Consider the following 15,068-nt stretch of genomic DNA (forward strand, 5'->3'; position numbering starts at 1 on the left):
ATAAGTTCAAATGCATGCAGTAATTAACTAACACTCCCTCACAGCATATCTTCAAACTCACAGCAAAAATTTCTCCTCCTCCTCCTCATTCATCTCTTCCACTGCTACCCTATGGAAGAGTTTCCTATCTTATGTGTTTCTCAAGGAATATAATCCATAGCTTTCCAAGATAAATGTGAACAAGTTCCTTCTTGTCCATCCAGGATATTATAGGCAGACCAACTTCTCATGGATGGGTTCCCCATTAAAATGGAGTCCTCAGAACTTCAAATCTCTATCCATAATAACTTGCTTCCTCCATTTCTTTCAGCAGAAACTCACCAAGTGAGAATGAAACATTCTATCTGTGAATTCTAAATTTTAAAATCTTACATTTAGTTGCATTAAATGGATTTCCTTATTTGTTTATCCACCTTTTCAGCCTATTCAAATTCTCCTGAAGAGCCAAAACATCAGCACTACTACTAATAACCCTCCAAAGCTTCACATCGTCTGCAAAAAAACTGAACATCTCCCTGCTGTTCTGTGACAACATCATTGACAAAGATTGAACAGCAATGGTTCAATGTTATAAGAAATGTTATAAGTGGAGTTCCACAGGGTTCTGAACACTGTGGAACTCCACTTATAACATTTCTGCTCCCACATATACAACTCTCTGATATCTACCAGAAAGTCAATCAATTCAATCCTCTAACCTGATAGCCAAACCCACATGTTGCAGTTTACAAATCAGCTTGTCATGTAGCACCATGTCAAATGCCTTTCAAAAATTCAAAAAAAAAAAATGACAGTGTATGCTTTACTCTCATTCACTGCTCTTGTTACTCTATTGTAATCCCTCTATCTTCAAATTCTTTCATCCATTGTACTGCAGCAAGGTGGTTTCTAACTCTGTGATAGTCACCTACCTTATAATTCCACATAATGTTCTTTTGTTTTGATACCTCCTCGTGCCTATACATCCTCCAAGCCAGGACTACATAGTCACTCACCAAAGGGAGACAAGTATGCCATCTCAGTGAAAATCAGATCCTCTGATGCAATAACCCAATACAAAAGACAGTTACTATCTAAGACAGATGTCCCCCAAGAAATCCGAAAATTTGGTCCCTTTTTATTGCATGGCATCTCCTCTGCCCAGTTTATATCACTATAGTTGAAGTCTCCCATAATGATCACCCACTTTGCATTTGCCAAACTAATTTGCCTAAACATTTCCTGCTAATTACAATCTATATTCCCTGGTCTGAAGCAACATCCCAATAAAGTGGAATCTAACAAGATCAATTACATAGTGAGGTGTTACATCGGTTGCTAGTAATGAAGAAATGCATTACCAAACAGAAAAGACGAGCACAAAAAGAGTAATCATTATGGGAGACTTCAATTATCCAAATGTTGATTGGGTAACAGTAGAATCTCATGAGAAGAATGAAATGCATTTACTGAGCTGATGCAGGAAAACTTCCTCAAGAAGTATGTGACAGAAGTAACTCGAGGTCAAAGAGTGCTAGATTTGATTATACTGTCAGAGGGCGTTTCAGTTAAAGACGTAACTATTCTGCCTCTGGTTGATGACATTGATAATGTGGTAATCACTTGGGAAGTGACTAAGTTTATGAATGTTCTATTTAGAAAAGGTTACATGCTGAACTGCCAAGCAGGAAATTATGACCAATTGAGGAGTATCCTGAGTTTGGTGGAATGGGATCGGGTGTTGGATGGGAAGAATATCGACATTGCACTGGAAACATTTAAACAATACTTAAATGATAAGAATGTGTCCCGAGAGTTCGAAGAATAAATAGGGTAGGAGTCAAATGAATGTGTAATCGTATAAAGCAAGGGATTCGTAAGAAAAGGATGATGTGGAAGGAATACCATGTGCATAAGGATGACGTCCATTATGAATGTTATAAGTAGCAGGCTAGAATAGTCCCAACTGTTTTACGGAAAGCAAAGTCTAAGTATGAAAAGAAACTGGCTCTGCATGCTCAAGACAACCCACAAGAATTCTATTGATATGCTGCAAGTAAAAGAAAGAATGAATATGAAAGAATAACTCTTCTAAATAAATGAAAGAATAACTCTTCTTCATCTGTAACCATCCTACCACAGATGGTAGGATGGTTACAGATGCAGAAGAGGTTGTTCAGTTAATTGAGTGCCAATTCTGTTAAAAGCTATCAACATGGTGTACACGACATTGAGCTCACTGCTACCTCTTCTCTGGATGAAGATACTCAGGTATATGAGGACGAGGTATAGTGTTGCACAAACTGAATAAGAATTCAGCAATAGGGACTGATGGGATATCAGCATGTGTGCTTAAAGAGTGTTCAGCTAAACTTACTATTTCCTTTGACCAGGCTGTTTAATGTGTCTTGGAACAGGGAAGATTCCGCAGAAATGGAAGGAATGTATGGTAATTCCATTGCACAAGGGAGGTGCAAAGACCGATGTATCCAACTATTGACCAATTAGCATCTCAGGAGTGGTGGTGAAGATTTTGAAAAAACTGGTTAATGCTCACATTCAGAAATGGGTTGACAGTGAATCTCTACTTTGCGATGAGCAACATGGTTTACTAAGGGAAGGTTATGTTTTAGCAACTCACTCACTTCTATAATAATGTTGAAATAGACAAGTGGAATGGATACACCATGATACTTTTGGATTTTGCTAAGGCTATTGACAGAATACACCATGGTAGACTATTACATAAATTGAAGAATATAGGTATGGGTTAAAGAATATTAACATGCATGTGTAGAAGCTTAAGTGAGGTGAGGACATCATGTTGGAGGCTTAATGGATTGTATACAGCACTCAGAAAGGATTAAAACAGAATTTAATACTTCCTATATTTCATCTCAGTCACTGAGACATCCTCAGGGATTACAAAAAAAACTAATGTAACATATACACAAATAAAGCACAATACTAAGCCCAATCACATGGGTGAAACTAAAGTCCTATCTAGGTGGAGCACTCTCTAAGGGCAGTTGTAGGTGGCCTGGAATATAAGGTGGGATCTCTGATGATAAGTGTTTCCCAAATCTTAGGAAGCTTAATGCACTTGTATTTATTAATATTTGGTTGATTTCTGAGAGCTGCTGCTGATTCCAAAAATAGTCTCTCCTTTTTGAATTTGCTGTGGTGGAGAGCATGGTGGTTTTTTTCCAGGAGATCCTGTGATCATTAAGATTTGATTGATTTCTGACCACAGGATCTCATGGGAAAAAACCACCATGCTCCACCACAGCAAATTCAAAAAAGAGAGACTATTTTTGGAATCAGCAGCAGTTCTCAGAAATCAACCAAATCTTAATAAATATGGTTGCATTAAGTTTCCTAAGATTTGGGAAACACTTATCATCAGAGATCCACCTTACATTCCAGGCCACCTACAACCACCCTTAGAGAGCGCTCCACCTAGATAGGACTTTAGTGTCGCCCACGTTGGGCTTAGTATTGTGTGTTATTTGTGTATATGTTACATTAGTTTTTTTGTAATCCCTGAAGATGTCTCAGTGACTGAGACGAAATATAGGAAGTATTAAATTCTGTTTTAATCCTTTCCGAGTGCTGTATACAATCCATTAAGCCTCCAACATGATAATATTAGCATGGATAAGAGGATCACTGACTGACAGATAACAGAAAAATGGTTAAGAGACTGCAACAGCAAATTAAGCATGACTTCTGTCATAGAGTCTTTATCCCTTTGGATGGCTATGCTGAAAACATATATGTCCTTTCCTCCCTTCTTGCTGATTCCTGATGCTGCCTTAGGCCTCTCTACATGGCGTCTCCCTTCCTGCTATTCTCAGAGCAGGATCTAAGAATAGCAAGAATGGCTCTTTATTCTGTCTATCTACTTCTGAGGTATTACTACAATTTGGTGCTCAGAAGAACGTATGTTTCGGTACTATCCCGAATGGATAAGGCTGTTTGCTCTGCAGTGAGATCTTGGCTCCGCCTACCTCCTGACACCCCAGTGGCATATTTTCATGCTAGAGTGAAGGATGGAGGGCTCCTATTCCAGCTCTCCACTGGTTGATTCTGCAACTGCGTTTCATCTGGTTAGCAAAGCTTGAAGCTTCCTCCTCGCCCATCTGCAGAGAGGCTTTTCTAGTTCTATTATTCAAGATGATTACAGATGCACTAGGAGTTGGACCCAGTACCAGGGCTCCCAGATAGTGACAGCATAAGAGAAGGACATCTCTGCTTCATTGCTCTGTCGATGGTGCTTCCCTTTGTGAATCTTATAAGGTGCCCCCTCAACATCAGTGGATTAGGGATGGTACCAGACTACTAACAGGATATGACTATGTAGACCTTACTAGGACTAGAATCACTGTCCTGTCCATGAGAGCCCATATAGCTTGCTGGAGCAGTGATGACATTAACTGTAGGGCTGGCTGCCGCTACAGTGAGACTCTATCTCACATCTCTCAGTGTTGTTTTAGAACACGTGGAATCCATGCATGGAGGCATGATGCCGTGGTCTCCAAATTAAACAACTGTTTAAAAATAAAGGTTGAGAGACCATGGTAGAACCTCACTTCCATACAGAGGTAGGCATAAGGAACCAGATTTGATAATAAAGAAAGAAACAGAAGTTGCTCACCCACCTTTAGCCATCTTAACAAGGTACAATACTACAAGCAGAACCAAGACCTTGTAAGACTAATACAAGAGGAGTTTGGGGCAACTTCTCATTTTATCAGTGCTACTATTCTTTTTGTGGAGTTTGGTGCTCTGCTAGTTATAAAGGTCTCTCTTTATTAGAACTGTCATATGGAGACTTTAAAATTCTGTCTCTGCGTGCTCTGCAGGGCAGCACACGGGTGGCTTGGCACTGCCATCAGCGTATGACCGTTAGGATGCCTCGTGATGGAATTGGGTCATCTCTTGTTAAGGGTTCAGCCTAGTAAAATTTTTATGTTATTATTATTATTAGTAGTAGTAGTATTCAGGCCTCCATGGAGTCAAAAGACTCATTGCAGGAGGTCCTTCATAGGAAACACAAAGTCTATCATACCACTCCTTAAACTCATTGACCTTTCTCGCTCTCACCATTCTATCAGGCAATGCATTCCACAGTTCAACCACCCCTCCATGCAAAGAAACCACTCCTCATCCTCTTGCTCACAGTTTCCTTTCGTAACTTCTAGGGATGGTCCGTTGTCATCACTCCTTCCCACTGTTCAACCAAGCGAAAGAACTCTCTAACCACCTCTCAACAGTTTAAAAGTCTCAATCATTTCACCTCTCCTCCTATCTACCAAACTCTGCAGTCCACATTCCATCAGCCAATCCTCATAACTAACATTGTACAATCCTGAAACCACCTTTGTTATCCGCCTTTGTACCCTTTCCACAGTTAATTTATCCCCTTCAAATCCTGGGGAACAAATCTGAGAACAATAGTCCAAATGTGGTCTGATCAGGGTCTTATACAATGGAATGATAACTCTTATTTCTGGAGGTCAGCATCCTTCTCAGAATTGCAGCAACCCTCTGTGTCACCTTCAACCACCTTTGCAATATGTCACCTGAATTTCAGGTTTCTATCCATCATCAACCCCAGATCTCTTGGCTCCCCTACTTCCTCCAGTACAACTCCTCCAATAGAGTATGAAGTGTCCATTGATGTGTCCCAAACCTCAAGACATTACATTTTGCTGCATTAAACCAACACCCCCATTCATTTGCCCATCTGTCTAGCTTATTCAAATCCTCTTGCAGGGTTATCACATCTGCACTATTACTAACAACATTTCCCAGCTTGACATCATCCGCAAACAACTGAATATCCCCTGCAATCCACTGACAATGTTATTGATATAAAGGTTAAACAATATAGGTCCTAGTACTGAGCCCTGTGGGACCCAATTGTAACCTTCTGCCTCCTTGAAACTGCCCCACAATACACAACTATCTGATACCTATCGGACAGCTAATCCTGAATCCAGTTGACCAACCTGACGTCCAAACCTATGTGCTGCAACTTAAATATCAGCTTATAATGTGACACCCTGTCAAATGCCTTCGCTAAATCCAAGAAAATGGTAGTATATGCCTTTCCCTCATCTTCTGCTCTTGTAACTTTATTATAAAAGGCTAGCATATTACTAAAACAAAAGTGCCCCTTCACAAATCCATGTTGACTCTCACAGATAACATTACCCTCATCTGCCCAATGCTGTATACGTAATGTGTAATACTTCACTCTCAGTATGAAGTTAATAAAAATAACTAGTGGTGTACCACAAGGATCAGTGCTTGGTTCACCGTACTCAATCTGTACATTAATGATACTGTGAAGGATTTGACAAGTGACATACAGCTATTTGCTAATGATGCAAAGATAGGAAGGGTAATCAGGAATACTGCTGATATGAGTACTTGCAGAATGATTTGAATAGGCTTGAATTGTGGGCATGGGAAAACGGATGTCAGTCCAATGTCAGTAAATGTAAAGTCATTCACTTAGGTGCGATTAGATATCCAGTGTCATATTATATTGGTGTGGGATTATGCTAGAAGAAACTGATGATGCTAGGATTCTTGGAGTGTTAGTAGATAAGAAGTTGAAGTTCAGGGTCCATGTAGCAAAGATTGCAAATACAACTCAAATGATAATTGCAATGCTGAAACTAATGTTCAAATATAAAGATAAGGATGTCATTTTCCTCTTTATAAGGTCTTGATAAGACCTCATTTGGACTATTGTGCACAGGTCTGGTCTCCTAGTTTCTGTTGTGATTGAAGAGAGTGCAAAGGAGAGTGTTAAAATAATATCAGAATTGTGTAATACTGATTAAAGAGAGAGAGAGAGAGAGAGAGAGAGAGAGATTGAGAATTTGTGGACTGTAAACACTAGCAAACAGGAGAAAGAGGGGAGATATGATTGAGACTTGCAAACTTCTGAAAGGGTCATACAGGATTTCAATTGATGGAATTTTTCAATTTATGGTGGTGGGGAAAGGACAAGAGGACATCCTTGGAAAATGAAGGCTGCTAAGAAGGGGTGAGGGCTAGATTTTTCTCTCATAGGGTGGTGCGTGATTGAAATGGATTGCCATTGGATGTTGTGAGTGCAAGCAGTGTGAATGAATTCAAGAATAAATATGATAGCTGGTGCGTGTAATATGTGGCCTCCTTTGATGAGTCCCTGACTCCCTGGATGTCTCTCTTAATAATAATAAGTTTTGAAAATTGTACAAAATGAAGACTGCAACATTGTCTAGGGAGGTGACTCTTGTTGATGTGTTTATTGTTTATTCTGCAAGAAGCATGTGGTGAAGTGTTCTGCAAGTGATGGTATGCTGTAAGGGTTATGATTAATTCAAGAATGGTACAAGAATGATACATTCAAGTATTTGGATTTTATTATTAGCAGTATGTTGAATATGAGGGTGTACAACATTTTTTACTAAGAGGTGTGTATACAGCAGAATTAGCAGTGGTAATATGAACAAATGACTTAAATGGTAAGAAGAGACTTAAAATTAATAGAAGGTCATTGAGAAGGATAATAGTAGTAGTAGCTTTCTACCAGGATGAGAGGATTCTGCTCTTCAGTCAGTAAGCCTTGGGATTAAATCCTGCTTCGGGCAATGATGTTTGCAAATGTCTTTTGATGACAGATAAATTTCAGTGACAGTGGACAACCACTATAATTATTGAAAGCATAAAGTAGCTTGAAAATTTTCATGTCTGGTCTCTTGAGCAAGGTTTCTGAATTATTTAACTCTTAGGCCATCCAAATTACTATGGTATGGTAGGTTTATGACCTTTTATGGATTTGATTTAGATATAAAAAAAGGGGAGGGGATGTGTAATCTGGATATGATAGCAACGTGGTTGCCTATAAAAATAATAAATGGGATGTGTAATCTGGATATGATAGCAACGAGGGTTACCTATAAAAATAATAAATGTTGACAGATATGTGTGAAAAGAAGGATAAATTACTGAACCCTGTGGGACCCCAATTGTAACCTTCTGCCTCCTTGAAACTGCCCCACCATACACAACTCTCTGATACCTATCAGAGAGTTGTGTATGGTGAGAATTATGTAGGATGAATGTAATGTTAACTGAACTTTATCAAAATAAGTTTGATTTGAAATATTTTGTGTGGCTGTTAAGAGAGAGAGAAAGAGGGATGAAATGAATTAATCAAGAGATATAACAAGGTGGGAGCAAACATAAAGGAGCAGGTGAAACTTGTTGCTCTGAGTTATCTTGCCTGAAAATGGTTGGTACTGACAGAATAAAGATGTGAGGGTATTCAATTCTCTGAGTACAAGAAAGACAAAATGGGAGGGAAATAGTGCTGATGATATAAGCAAAACTGTGTGCACTCTAATACTAGCAATGGTTTAGAAGTTATATGATGTGAGGCTAAAGTAGACAGGATGAGATATCTAATGGGATGATGCTGCAAACCTGGAAATGTGGAGGATGATGACAATGGAATAGTTAGGTAAATTGGATTAGTATATAAACAGGCAGCTCATTATGGAGATTAGTTTTTGAAGTATAGATTGTAAGGAGTACCAGCATCTAAGAGCAAGGAAATTTTCTCAAATTTTCTTTATTGGCAAACAACAGAGTACCCATGAGAATCAAGAGTTCTGAATTTGATTACATCATCTAAGGATGTTACTATGAACTCTTGGCTTGTGAAAGTGACTATAGGCTACTGACATAGGTGGTGGCTAGCCAGCAATTTAAAAGCTTTGATGAATACAAGTGCAACCTGGTGGGGAGGAATGGCTGATTTTGATTTAATGCGATAGTCATAATATTTTAACTGACCAGTGCAAGCAGAGATAAAGATGTCACTGTTCCACTGTGCAAGCCTGTAACTGGATTAGAGTACACAGATTTTGTCATGTGGTTTTTGGGATGATGTCCAACACATCATCCTTTCCAGAGAAAGAGAAGATAATATTGTGCCTCTACATGTTACATACAATTGGGAAAATGCCGCCTCCAGAATCTGGCAGATAGAAGGAAAAGAGGTGATACAACAGAATTAATATAGAAGGGATTATTCATAGTTACTTGGAAGAGACAAGGAGTATGAGGGAGAACATGGTAGTTGTACAAAGAAGGAGTGAGGAGAAGAAGATTTTTGGTTGCCAAGTGGAATATTACTAGAGAATATAATTCACGCAGAAGCAGAAAATGAGTTTAAGCACAGTATGAACAAAAACTGATTCTTTCACTAGTCTCATGTCTATTATTTGTTATCTTGACATTTTAAAGTAATTTAAATGCTATCCATTTGGCCAACCAGACTATCAGCAACAGGATGTAGGTTCAAATTTACAACTTTTCATGGGTGGAAATCACATAAAAATTTATTCTAGATATCTAAAATATAAAAACCAAAGATAAGAATATCACTTTTATGATATTAAAATTAAAACTCCTTCCTCTAATTCTTAACTTTCTTAGCCTCCAAACGCTTTGAAGATTTATTTTCTATATTCTTTTACAATAATCTTTCTATGATTTGTATTTGGCTACTCATGCACATAGATCTCTTACATGTTTTTCTCTATATTTTTTAAGGATATATGTTGCTAGCTAGCAACTTTTTATATGATTTATTATTTTCATGGACTGCTTCTGTAACTTGTGTCCAGCCACCAAGTTCTTATTTTCCTGTTTTATCTTCGAACACACATTCACATGTTTCTCTGACTGAATCAATGATTATTTTCTTCAGATTTTGCTTTTCAGCCTCCAAGATGTTTTTGTATAATTTGCTCTCCCAATTATATTTGTATATTTTATTTTATACTTCACATCCAAAATTTGTTCAACTTTGATTCTTTTCAAAACTTTATCTTTCTATTGCTCAAGAACTGGTGGTAGTCACTTCCTATTTCAACTGACCTGCGTACATTTGTAATTTGGACCAACCTGAAGATATTACTATCAGCAAATAATACTTTAAAACTTTTATACTGCTATATTTGAGCACTTTTGGTCTCTCTCTCACACACACACACACACACACACACATCAGAAAGTTGACCAAAAGAACACACATGTATCTTACTGACAAAAATACAAATGGTGTCATTTTGTGTAATGTAGTGCCATCCCTGCAGATGTCACATAATACAAATAATATCATCCACTCCAGCCAACCTTTCCATGTGTCAAGTTTTTGATGGCTTTTCTACTTCTGGTAATGATAGGTACTCACGACTATATTCTTTTTGAGTATTTTCTACCATCATTCTGTCACTTCTTGTTTCATTTAGCTATGATTCAAAGTAATTACTCCAGACATTCAGATATTTTCTTTCTTCTAACCTGTTTTGCTTTCAAAATATCATTCAATCCCCTTGATTTTTATCTTTTATATTTATACACTGCTTCACCTTCTTACATTTTCTGCATCCTCTCAGCACACTTGCTAGAAACTTTCAATTTGCTTTCTTCTTGCCAGGCCTGCCTCTATAACTTCCCGAGTCCACTGTGAAGTTGCGATTTTCCTGTTCTTGGAAAACAACTGCATATTTTCCTAGATAAATCTATCAATGTTTCCATCAGAATATGCCACCAAGTTTCCAAGGTTTGATTTTTGCTTTCATACGCTTTCATTTTCTCTTGAATAATATGTGCATATATGGGTCTACAATTCAACTTTGTTTCAGCAGAATAAATATGGATTTTATATTGAAAAGGGAAACTTATTTGCCAAGTATACTCTTGTGTACTCAACCAACATGAAGATATCAACAATAACAATCAATGCAACTTTTCTCATTTGCATCTTTTTCACAAGAAGTCATGTTTGTTCACATAACTCTGCTTGAAATTGCCACTCACTGAAGTTTATCTATATTTTGTTTTCAATGCTATAACTACTATTGCTTGAATATAACATCTTATAGTTATTTAGATGATTTTCACCTGATTTTGTTTCTTATATGTTTTGGTTGATTGATTTGTGGTTTTATGGCACAAGGACAGCACAGGTCATACTGTGCCATGACACAGGCTAAAGCAGTACACAGCACATTAATAAATAAATGAATAGTTATAAAGAGATAAATTAGTGAATAAGATAAAATGTATGTACAGAGTGTTAAGCATCTGCATATTAAAGGTATTAATAAATAGTTATCTACTCCTCCTCCTTTCCCACATTAGGAAATTACATTCGAAGTATGCATGATTTGAAATTACGATTTGAAAATGCAACCGCTTCGAGGAGAAGGTGGTTAGTCCTATGTATATGGAAGTGTGTTCACGGAACCGGTTTGCCTGTTCTGGAAGATGAAAAACCAGAGTTTCCAGGTGAAACCAAAAACTAAAACTCTTCCTCGTTGGTCAGCATTTTTCTTCGAATCAAGAAGTGATTGCAGCTGTAGAGGGGTATTTTGCAGATTTTGCTGAGAATCACTACAGGGATGGGGTAATGGTGCTGGAGCATCGCTGGAATAAATATATTAGTCTTAAGGGAGATTATGTTGAAAAATAAAAATGATTTTGAAATTATAAATTCGTTTTTACATTGTTAGGCCAAGAACTTTTCAGACCACCCGTGTAGCATGTAAAGAACTCAGCTCTATAAATTACATACTTTTGGTAGGAGTTTTTCTTTTATATGCAAAAGTGTGAGCAGAATGGCATGCAACTCTGTGGTATAATTACTGCAACTGAGTGGGATCTGGTTGGAGACAGTAATATTAGGAAACACAGAAGTGCAGCCAACAGAGATCTCTGATCTTGACCCATCAGTATAGATGGACAAGAAATCAGAGTATGAATTAAACAATTGAAGGTAGACAGATGATGGTCCATGAATCTTCTGTAGTTGACAAAGTGAGAGATTGCAGGATGGCATACAAGCCTGCCATGAAGGAATACCATTTTGTTTGATGCAGGTAATGTTGTCAATATTCCTGCCAATAGCTTCCACAGCCTCTTTAATATGCATACCAAAAGAATGGCTGGCAGTCTGTCGACCTCCCAACATAGAGAAAAGAGACTAGTCCATGTAGGATATGGAAGGAATTTTATTTTTTTAGGGCATAATTACGATACAATTGTTTTTGTCTAAGTGATAGAGGGGGGGGTTAATTTGATTCAACATACAGACTCTGAATGGGTGATGTGCAAAAAGCACTGGTATCTAATCAGATACCCTGATGGATGGTGTACAACCACTGGAACATAACTCACCCTTGCCGATTTGTAAACCTAGGATCCATAATTAATAAAAAAACTAGTACAGTAATAAGAAATCTCCACAGATAGGCAAATCGCTATTGCTTCCAGAGCAGCATTAAGCTGGACATGATGGAAAGGACTGTGATTGCCCACAAGGATAGCTACTCCACCATAAGCAGGACTATCTCCAGTTCTGTCCTTGCATAATATAGTGATATTCCTGAAGGTAGGGCACTCACTGCAAACAGAAATGAAAAGGTTCATGTTTCTGCTGCAGATGCTTGATATCATCAGTATTCTAGTGAAACACATGACATTTCCAATGTAAATATTTTCATGTTGTTTAGGCTTCTAAGACAGGTCTGATTTCTGGAAGGTTGAGGACTTATCCTTGTGAGGTTTAGATCTCATAAATCTCTTACTCTAGAAAAATATCTAATACATCAATGGATATGTCAGGATCATTGGGAAGTTCAATGGTCCTGACATATCCACCAGACCCTCCCACGTTTTTCTGTGGGAGGGTCTGGTGCTTTATCTTTAAGTATAAAGATAAAGCACCTTGCCATAATAGTTTTTGACAAATGGGTTCTCATTGAGTGGAACCATTTTTGGAGTTTGTTTCTTTTGTTTCTGGAGTGAAACCATACATCGTGTGATTGATGTGCTCAACAGAGAAGCAGTCACAATTGTGAAGTTCAGATATGGTGAAATTATCAAATGGTGAAATAGGCATATAAGTTTGAATTGCTGTTGACATTTTCCTAACTGCTTTCCGTCTCAGCATAACAGGATCTCAGAGCTGATGTGGTGGTGGTGGCAAGCCTCCTTTTTGCATCCTGATGTGATATATATTGTTCTGTTTTTATCTTTTGTATTTCTTTTTCATTTTTCATCTTCTGATATGCACAGGAGTATGCTGGATGATTTCCCTGACAGTTAACATATTTAGCTTTCGTTGCAGAGTAAGAATGGTTATTATGCTCTTTATTACCACATCAGGCACAGGTGGCAGAGCCATGACAAGCAATTTGAGCATGTCCATATTTCTGGTATTTGAAGCATCTTAGTGGATTAGGGATTGCAATCCAGCAGGAAAATTGAGAAACCCTGCTTTTACAGATGTTGGAAGTTTAGGAGTATCAAAAGTAAGGATGATATTTCTGGTTGGAACCAGGTGACCATCCCTACAAATCAGGATGCATCTCATACCTGTTACCCCTGATCTTTCAGTTCTGATATATATGATATTAGAGATCCCATTTTGAGATCACTCCTCTACAGGAATTGAGTGTTTTATGAGGTGTAACTGTTACTGGTACTCCATCCACTGGTGTAGCTCTAAGTAGTTTTTCACACACTTGTAGCAGACATGATCTTGCAGGCAAAAGATAAGAGAAAGAATGAAAAGGGCCAATAGCATCACTGGGAGGTCCCTCCACCAATTTGTTTCGGTATTGACATGGTACTTTGCTAATTCTTCTGCCAGTTATCCTTATCACACTGATAGTGCCTAATCTTAAATTATGCAGAGCCTTTAGTTTGAGTTTGGTACTCAAACTTTTCACCCTTTTGTTGAAGAAAACAGGAGGAAATGTCATCTGATTAAAGAAGGCATCATAATGCTCCATCATTGTCTTCTGGTTTAAGCTAATACAGAATACAGTTTGGTTGGATAAATCCCAAATTTCTAGCCCATCTTTATTTATTCAGTATTCAGGTAAATACCTGCTAACAGCATACATGCAGTACAAGAAGGTGAGGAATAGATATTATGTCAGAAGCCCCGGTCAGTTCATTACATTTGTTAAAAGGCAATGTGGAGGTTACTTCCCAGTTATCTAGCTTTGACCCTTAATATCAGACTCAAACTACTGTTTTCATGTAATAATATTTACTGGGCTCATAAAATATTTTGTTGGTTCATACACTCTCAGAGTTTCTAATTTAAAAATAGATTTTCAAAACTGTAAATTACACTTCAAGTTTTTTAAAACTAAATAAAATTACTTACTTGAGGTCAAGTTCATCTTGGTGCCTACTTCGAAAATTATACAAAATTACATAGAGATTTGTTGGAAGAAGGCGATGAGGTTTCTACAAAATTGAAAAACTATATACATATATATTGGAAGTTTATTTTTCACTTGGTTAGACTATAATAAATTTAGTTTAATCCTTTATCCAAGTGTAAGCAAACAAAGTTTATGCCTGAAAATATCTTCAGGACTGAGGTAAGGTAGTGCAACACCAGGCAACTCCAAGCAAAGGTGGACCAAGCTCTCATCATTCCTTGTCTCAGTATCTCCCATAATGCAAGGCACATCTCCTTGCGGGCAGTATACATACATGTCCGCAAGGAGATGTACTTTGCATTATATGGGTAGTGGCCCTTCCCTTAATGCATACATGTTAGCAAGGAGATGTGCTTTGTATTATGGGAGATACTGAGACAAGGAGTGATGAGAGATTGGTCCACCTTTGCTCTCAGAGTTGCCTGGTGTTGCACTACCTTACCTCAGTCCTGAAGATATTTTCAGGTGCAAACTTTATTTACTTACACTTGGATAAAGGATTAAACTAAATTTATTATATACATATATATGTTTGACAAGAAATAATCAGAACTAAAAAAAAAACAACAACAAGATTTTATATTTACATTAGCAGTTGTTTTATATTTAGCAGTTGTCAATTTCATTAACTGTAGTATACTTAGTTTATATTCCTCACTGCATGTTTAAAAACATACTATGAGGATAATCATGTGAACTAGCACAAATTTAAGCAACAATTATACCGACTCTAAAGTTTCCTTCTAAACAGCAGTTTGCAGTACTTGTTTCATG

The 15,068-nt window shown here is 37.6% G+C and overlaps 1 protein-coding gene across 2 annotated transcripts in view; it reads right to left on the reverse strand.

Annotated features, from left to right (window-relative positions):
* The window catches only part of Stacl (SH3 and cysteine-rich domain-containing protein), a 708,284-nt gene that overhangs the window by 34,469 nt on the left and 658,747 nt on the right, over positions 1 to 15,068 (reverse strand). The window contains exon 17 of one of the 2 annotated variants that reach the window (XR_016549521.1): positions 14,234 to 14,332. Coding sequence is in view for 1 of the 2 variants with exons in the window: in XM_090405477.1 (XP_090261603.1) it covers positions 14,234 to 14,316 (83 nt within the window). In the remaining variant the exon portion in view is untranslated. The remainder of the gene's footprint in view (positions 1 to 14,233; positions 14,333 to 15,068) is intronic. The other variant, XM_090405477.1, reaches the window with a different exon arrangement.

The sequence above is a fragment of the Typopeltis vanoorti genome, chromosome 15, assembly GCF_054136105.1.
Source record: "Typopeltis vanoorti isolate ZY-2024b chromosome 15, IOZ_Tvanoo_1.0, whole genome shotgun sequence".
NCBI classification, from domain to species: Eukaryota; Metazoa; Arthropoda; class Arachnida; order Uropygi; family Thelyphonidae; genus Typopeltis; species Typopeltis vanoorti.